The following is an 8704-nucleotide window of genomic DNA, read 5'->3' on the forward strand; positions in this document are numbered from 1 at the left end:
TTATATGGCAGTTGGATATAATTCAAAGGCTAATTCAAACCTTTAAGTTAACTGCATGCTAAGAACGCACTTCTCGCACTGTCTGTCTTGCGTCCTTTATGTTTCAGGACATCCTCTAAGGGGATCTAGGATCTGGACACGTGAAGCCAGCTGACCACTGTTCCAGGCTGTTGTAGTGGTGATATGGTTTTCATTACTTCAAATTTCTTTATAGACAATTGTAACCTACTAACATTATCCTCACCGATAAAAAAAAAAGTAATTTCCAAAGTGATCTGTTCGGAGCATCTACGAAAGCAGAGGCGCGCAGTGCATCATTAACTGACCACGATCACGAATAATACTGTGAAGGACTCCGGTGACACATGCCCTGCCAGTGCTAGATTGACACGAATTAAAATGCGTTTTAACAGATGGAGTAAAACTAACTTTGTTTGCAGATGATCGCAATTCATCGTGTATAGAAGTATAGAATAATAGTGGTCAGAATATTTCAATGCCTTTTGCTTCGTTGTTTCTGTCACTCCTCTCTGTTTTAGTTTCAGGCGAAGATTTTTGGCACGGATCACCAGCACATTCCAAGGCATGGTTTCCTTCACGAGGGACTCCGGGGGGTTTGAACCGTGGGTGGACACTTGTTGGTGCGCATGGGATTATTGCTTGGCGGCCCGGTGGCTACGACCACAAATCGACCCAGCGCTATATACCTCACTGGCACCATCCTAGCGTGAGGCCATCAACACCAGCCTGCTGGGACATTCCATCATCGCCGGTCAGGACTTGTGTAGAGGAACACCAGCTCCTCCGCAGCTGCTTGGCGAGATTATTCCTCGTTGATGCTGTTGGAACCAATTGCCCAAGATGTGAGCAAATTTTAAAAATTAGTATGACTTAATCTAATAACATATTGCACCATTCAGGGTTCGAGTGTCTACAGCATAAGCCTGAACGCATGTTAGTGGCTCTTAATGATTTTTATGTAATTGTTTATTGGCATTCGTTTATTGTCTATTTTCACAAGTGATACTGGAGCTCGGGGGGGGGGGGGAGCGCACAGTCCCCCTGCCCCCCTCTCAGTACGTCCATGATTGAACGGTAGTTCTTTTCTTCTCCCTGCAATATCCAGATCCATTGCCTGGCCAGCAGCATACGTCGTAGCTAGCATAATTGAGCAACATGTCCCTTCAGCTGCGCCATTACTTCTTTAAGGACACCCACGTCTCAACGCCATAGCCACCGCAGCCTACACGCCACAGCTCAAGCAAGAACTCAGTGCAGGAACCATAGACCCTTACCTGGACCCTACATGACCAACGTGGACCCTACATGACCAACGTGGACCCTACCAGACCGACCTGGACCCTACCGGACCGACCTGGACCCTACATGACCAACGTGGACCCTACCAGACCGACCTGGACCCTACATGACCAACGTGGACCCTACGAGACCGACCGACCTGGACCATACTGGACCTACCTGGATTCTACTGGACAGGACTCTACTTGTTGAACATTTTGTTATATTCCAGCTTCTGCGGAACAAATGTTCACGACACAGCGGGCACGAACAGCTTGTACCCGTAGCCAAAATTTGTAGATGTAGCTCTGGTCTTATTCCAAATTTGATTCCAGCTTTTATTACGTTAACGTTTCTTCCCGTTTTACGTAACCAGATCCATAGACTTGCGCTCAGCTCATCATGCAGGTCGCAGCTGGTCCTCTTGCATGCCATGTTATGTTTGTCTGTGTGCATGTTCATCGGAGACAAAAATCAAAATTATCTGCACACTGCAATAACTGTATCTCTCGCGTATCAGTATCTTTTTTTTGTCTCGATGTGCATGCACAGGTGTGAATGATTCTGTGTGAATGTGCTGTGTGCATGTGCGTACGTACGCAGATGTGTCGTTCCTCTTTACTACTAACATTTCCTGGTCAAGCGCGACCTGCCAGATGGATTGAGTGCGGCACTGAAGTTAGCGTTTTTTTCCAAATGACTCGGTAGGATCCGCCGAGCCATTTGGTCTATTGGTCTGTTTTTTTTTTTCGGTGGCTGGTCACTCCCTGCTGTGCCGTAGGTCAGTAAAATTGGTAACGTGTTACGACAAATAACTTTTCTTGGTTCATGTTGAAATCCTAAAATTTTGTTATAGGAGACATTGTTTGGTTTTATTTCAAAAATGTTCGTGAGAAACTTGTTAAATTTTTTGTATCTGTTTGATAAATGTTATGTGAGCAAAAATTGTTGCTTTCTGCTGAGCCTTGTACTTTTGTATTTGCATAATATGTGGGATAAATATTCTTGAATGTTTTGCTTTCGTGTTTCTGCTCCTATATAATGATAGTGTAAACACTTTGTCTACTAAAATTTTGATATGAATAAATACTTTGTAATTTATTTTTATTATTATTATTTGTTTATTATTTGTAATAAATATTTGTTCGATAAGTTATGTATTAAAATCTGGATAGGTAGATAACTTGTGTGGTGTACATTTTTGTATGTTGGATAAAAGCTATGTACGTCAAATTGTTCTGCTTTGTGTTTTCTGTTCGTGTGTAAATCAGCGTAAAAAAAAATTGAGTAATAAAATTCTTGCGTACAGTAAATACTTAGCAAGTGTAAAAAGTCAGGTAACTTGGTCTGAGTCCGTGCTGACAACTTGCGCAGATTGAACGTATTGTGTGTTAGGTATGCATGTATTGCATAATGCTGCATTATGTTATGTATAAATACAATATAATCAAACTGTTGTTGCATTTTCTGCTGATGTTTCTGTTATGCTGCTAACTGAATTAAACAAGAAAAATGCTGCTGTATTGAAGCATGCATTTGTATTCTTAGTGGTGTGCTCAACAAGTGTTCCTCAATGGAGGCCACAAGTTAGTAGCGAGTCTAAGTAGCTGTAAGTAGTAGCAGTCACAATAAATGCCCAAAATTTGAATCCAATCAATCTCAAAGTGCGACGTTAGCAGTAAGGGGCGAGCTGTCAAGGCTGCCTTTGTATCAAGGCACAGGCGGTTTCAGTCTTCCAGTCTTTGCACAGGCAGTTTTCAATCTGCCGGGGGAACGTCGTCTCCCCCATTTTTTTTCATACAGAGGGGTCGGGAATTCCGTGTTGTGAGGCAAATTTTAAAGTAATTTTCATGATCACTGTCATGCTGAAACACTCGATTCTTAGGATATCCCTTGAAACGTTCATCTTCAGCTGGGTGGACTTCCCAGAGACCCCCCCCGCAGTCAGCGCCTTTGTATCAAGGTATTTTCTTGCCAGTATTCGTCCTTGTTGAATACACTGGTTTCTAGTACTGTGCATGCAAAGCTACCGTCACATTCAGCCTTTGCTCCCTGACTCAGTTGGTTCCTGATTAGGTCCATTCCCAGAAGGTATGGACTATAGCATAATAATAATTGGGTGTTTACGTCGCGAGACAACTGAGTGGACTATAGCATAAAAGACTGTTTACTGTAATTATTGTAGCTGCCAATTCTCGTCATTGTCATCCTCTCAATCTCGAGGAATGTCATCTCGCATTAAGCGCTTGCCTGATGAAACTGTAAGAAGTTGCATTTTCTATCATCATGCAGGTTATCCCAAGCAATCCCAAGCTAGGATGCGCGACGTACTCATAGTAACCTCGAGGTCGCAAAGGCGAAAGCGCACACAGGAATATAAGGGAAAATCTACGATATACTCATCATACTCATGTAGGCACCGAAAATAGTGTAAAAATAGCCCCAAAAGATCGTCCGCGCTACATGAACGGTGCACACTGTTGAAACTTGAAACAAGCTCGTAACAAGTGACGTCATTTCCATTTTAAACTGGCATTCTCGAGAATTCGCTTGGCATTTGTTCTGGTTGTCTGTTTTCTCTGTCTCGGAGTTTCTTTTCATGTTACTTCATCAGTTAGCCTGCATTTTAAGTCTTATATGTGCCTGCCATCCGACGTCAATGACGTCGACGTTCCCTAGCTTCCCTAGATCGCACCTTGGATCTTATTGGCTACGAATTGAAACGATAAAGCCCTTGAATATGCCAATCCAGTCATTGCGCGTTTCGAAAGTGAGTGGTGACTGGTGACTGCAAACTTCCCAAGAAGTCTTTGAGTGAGTCAATCGATTCATATGTCATATTTTGCTATGAGTCGCGGTTTGGTGCTGTCGTGTTTGTTTCACTATACGAAAACAGCCTCTTATACTCGCGCTTCCATCTGTGTATGTCTACATGTCTGTGCACGGCTGTATATCGAAACTACGCCATTCGCGTTTCTACTGGATTTCTATCTACTCGTTCTCAAACCTCCCCTCGCCTTGCGCAAGGTGCAAACCTACTCGCACCGGTTTTTCTTAGAACAACCCATTCGCCTTGCACTCGGCGTTTAACTACCCAGACTGTTTTTTCTCAAAACAACCCTTTTGCGATTTTTTCTTTTGCCGCGATCGTTATAGGAGACCTGTGTTAGGCTATCTGTGTTAGGGTGTTCGTTTGCACGGCATATTCAGTTTCAGTTGAATTTAATTCATTACCATTCCTCATCTTAAAAATAAATGTGTATTATCTCCCAATAAATGTACCTCCACGCACTTGAACGTTCACTACATCTGCTTGCACAACACTGAGTGCTTGGGAAAAGAACTCTGTGCGCTATTTTTCACATTCGTTTTTCGAAGCTCTAATCTTCATGCCGAAGAATACTGCTTATGCGCGTGCCACCATTGCAGGAGGGACAAAGGCTAAGGACTTCATAGACTGCACCTGGTTGCATGTCGTCGGGAAAACTGTTGGACGGCTGCCCATGAATATGCAAAGAATTTTGGGAGAAATGAATGTGGCACCCTGGATGTATGGCACCCGGGAACACAGTTCACTCAATGCTTTTATGAGTCCTCGTTCGGAGTCCGTGAGGAAGGGCGCGGGGGAAGCAGTAGGATAACATGCGGATGTGCATGCTGACTTAAAAAAATTAGAGGGCACCAGCGCACGGTGCGCTTGACCTTCCGGGTAGAAGAATATATGCGCGGTGAATAAACTTGCCAGCTTACAGGCAGGTGCACTGTCAGGAGTTGGACAAAGATCCGGGGCACAATGAAAAAAGTCCCATCTAGAAATATTTCAAATTCTTCCCTTAGCAGGTTTATCTCCTTGGGAGATGCGAACCCCAGAATCCTGTAATCTTCGGGGAGCATTGAGAACAGGTAGATTCGATCTCCACCCATGGAATACAAATATATGGGACGGGGATCCAGGGTTGCCTCAGTTTTGTGGGCTCACTTTATTCACGTGCAAGATTCTGTTGGTTAACACGTTTGCATGTATCACACTGAGTTGTGAGTACCTGCATCCACGCAGCTTCAATCTTGACATACGCGCAGAAAAATATCCTCGCTTTTCCAGAGAGCAGACACCGTTGACCTTTGTTTATTTGCAGTGCCCACATGGGAAAGTCATGGCATCACACAAGGCCACTTCAAAGGTGCCAACAGCGATGCCTATCTCGGAAGAGGTCATCGCCAAACTGGCCTTTCTTGGTACGGATAAAGCAAAACAAATCTCTCTCAGGCTGTACACTACATTACTGTGCAATAGCACCATCCTTTTAAGTGCGCACGATGCAATTTTCCAAAATGTCACCTCGACCCTTCCAGATGCTTTTCCAACCATATATCTCGAAGACATCATCTCGAATGTGGCCAGTGTGCAAATACCATCGAAGAGTGAACCTGCGGACCATAGCAGAACAGAAACTGCTGAGAGCTTCATGGACGATTTGCTTGACGGGGTCGTGTTAGGAGGAGCTAAAACTGAGAGCATCGACCTAGATAATTTAACGTGCACGCGGAACAGTTCTACGCAGACAGACACAGCGGAGGTCTGTTTACTGGAGACGTGCATTAGAAAACCCTGCTGTGAAACTTGTCAGTGGACAACACCAACACACTTGGAGACATCTACTTTGGAAGGATTCACACAAAGCAGTGTCGCAACAGCGAGCGATAAATTCTAACGTCGCGAACTTCATCAAGATGTAACCCGTGCAGCAGAGGAGAGTAGGATACGGCAGTGCAGGCGTTACCAGCTCAGCAGCAGTACACCAGAGATAGCCGATGGAGTAGGTGAGTCTGAAGAGCAAACTCCCAACTGTCAGAGCCAGAGTAACTCACGATCGTTGGATGGGACAACAAGCGGACAACTACTGACTCCCTGGGAGTCTGCAATCTTTCAAAAGTTGGGACCGGGCAGCACCGGTGAACGTAACGACAAACATCCCGTGCCCTCCGGAACCACGTTGAGTAGCCAAGAAGAAGAAACAAGCGTGACTAGATTATTGAGATTCAGAGGTACCACCGGTGAAAGAGTAGGACCCCCATGTCACGAGGTTGAGGATGAGTCGGAATCACGTGATAGTAGCTTACGTGGTGAGTCCAGCAGGTTGTTACGCAGCACAGAAACTCCGCGAGGTCGTTCAGGAAATGGCAGTCCCGAGAAAAGTGTTTCAACGATGTCGACGCGGGCCTCGCTGTCTGGCACATCAGAGAACGTTGAACCTGAAACTGCGGTAAATCACGATGTCTCTGGCTGTGAAGTGGGCAGACCTCGCGAGAAAAGTACTTTGTCCGATACATCGCAAAATGAGGAAGAGAATGGACCTTCAAAGAGGCATTGCCTCGCACAGCGTGTCACAGTTATCAAACCAGTGGTAAGAGTTGCACGTCTTCCAGATAATCTCATAGCGAGCATTTGCGGTCTACAGAATCGGGGTGTGCAATCAAACGTGCACAATAATGCTAGTAGAGAAGGTATTGCAGCAGTTGGAATAGAGTACAAAGATAGCGAGTGCATCGAGCAGTGCTCTGAAGAATCAATGGATTGGGATGCACAGCTGATCTCTGAGAGAGAGTCTACTGATACAGAAGCTGAAGGGGAAGGAGAACGTTCTGCATCAACGAAAATCTGTGCGTACGACACTTCCTCAGAAGATTCTGACCTCGAATGCGAAACACCAGTGTTAACGATAGATTTAGAAGCAACGTGTAGCGACTCCGTTAGTCTCAGTCTGAACAAAGAAACGTCTGAACGCGACGGCACATCAGAGAACATCGGAGAGAATCTCTCCCCACCGTGTTTGCCGACGAGAAAACGAGGCGAGGAAAACGACGCAGACGCTGCAGCCAATGTGTCACCGTCGAAAGAAACGAGGCGTATAGGCCAAAACACAAACACCGAGCCCGTGACCGAAGAAAGTCCGGAGGGGAGAAGGTTCACAGAACGTTCCCACGACCAGGAACGTGGCAACGGCAGACAAGTTGTCGATGCGAGTGTACGCCGCCGAAGGAAGCCGGTTCCGTTCAGCCAGCTGGAAGAGGAAGCCATCTTCTTCGGCTTCTCGAAGTACTGGCAGGATAGCATGACGTGGAAGAAAATCCATGTGAAAGGTGGCTTCGTGGGCCGCACGACCAGTGACCTGAGAGACAAGTACAGAAACCTTCAGCGGAACTCTTTCGCATATAATAGTGTAAAGAAGAGAGTTAGCAAGAAACGTGAACAGAAAATTAACCCGCTGAAAGAGCTGCAGAAACATAACGAACATAACAGGCGGAGCATGGAAGACCGCTGCACTATAGTGCGCTATTCTATATTGGTTTCAAGCAGACTCGGAAATGATGCCTCCACAAGCAGCTACATCCCTAGTGATGACAGTGACGTCACTAGTGATGACAGTGACAGTGCTAGTGATGACATTGTAGTGTTAGAGGAATGCGTGCGCGAGAGTGAACCGCGGAGTAATAGAGAATCGCTGAGGGGTTCTCTGAATTCAACGGAAAGTAGTCAAGGGCAAGAAATACTCGAGGATCCGTGCTACGCCGAGACAGCAGAAACTCCTCCAGTGGTCACTGCATCGACTACCAGAGGTAGTGCAAGTAGTACTCCTGGACAAGCCACAGTTACACAGGCAGACGTCGGTGACTCCAACAACGATTCAGGAGTGCAAGACTCGTTTATAGAAGACGGTACACCACCTGTAGTGGAAAGAATGGAAAGAACCGGTGTTGCCACATATAGTCAAACAAAGAGGAAGTGCTTCTGCGATGCAGAAGTTGAGGCGCTCGTGTACGGGGTGTTGAAGCACGGCAGAGGAAATTGGTCGGTGATTAAGCAGCTCGGTGGATTTCATGATCGCTCCTCGACCGACCTCTCGGATAAGTACAGGAACTTGGAGCGTTCGGTCGAGAGGATGTCGAGGCTCAAGGACAAAGTTAGAGAACAAGAAAGGGTGGGGAAGGATCCGTTGCAGAACTGGAAGAGGAGAAATGTGCAGATATGAGATAAGACCTCTCATCTTGGAGCTCCCTGTTTGTTTTTAATTTTAATTTTGAGGATGTTACATAACCGTGTAATGAGGACGATTGTTTTTGAGTTTTCCTGAAATGCAGACTAAAGCGGTGCAGTTTTTGTACTTGCGAACAGTGCGTCTCGCAGTTTAAAGTGGCCTTTCTTCGCACAAGACGTGTACGCAGGGAACAACTTTGGGTTAGCCATGTCGTAGCAAATTTTACGAGCATTACGTACGTTTCCCCAGTGCTTCACAACTCTAAATACCTCATTTTTCTAAACTTTTTTCCTGGGCAAGCTGCTCATAGTAGCGTTGAATAAATTAATAAGTGAATAACGTTGTAGCCTCGTAATCGACCACGCCAT

The 8704-nt window shown here is 45.6% G+C and overlaps 1 protein-coding gene across 1 annotated transcript; it reads left to right on the forward strand.

The window, feature by feature from the left end:
- The first annotated feature begins 4023 nt into the window (after positions 1-4023).
- Positions 4024-8673, forward strand: LOC135367345 (uncharacterized). The gene is made up of 3 exons (XM_064600560.1): positions 4024-4113; positions 5436-5535; positions 5653-8673. Exon 3 carries the CDS (start codon positions 6507-6509, stop codon positions 8328-8330), a length of 1824 nt encoding a protein of 607 aa, XP_064456630.1. The 5' UTR covers positions 4024-4113; positions 5436-5535; positions 5653-6506; the 3' UTR covers positions 8331-8673.
- Positions 8674-8704: the final 31 nt, after the last annotated feature.

The sequence above is a fragment of the Ornithodoros turicata genome, chromosome 8 (genome assembly GCF_037126465.1).
Source record: "Ornithodoros turicata isolate Travis chromosome 8, ASM3712646v1, whole genome shotgun sequence".
Taxonomy (NCBI): Eukaryota; Metazoa; Arthropoda; class Arachnida; order Ixodida; family Argasidae; genus Ornithodoros; species Ornithodoros turicata.

Excerpts from the sequence above, each read along its gene's own strand:
- LOC135367345 (XM_064600560.1), top strand. The coding sequence starts at position 6,507 with ATGTCGACGCGGGCCTCGCTGTCTGGCACATCAGAGAACGTTGAACCT.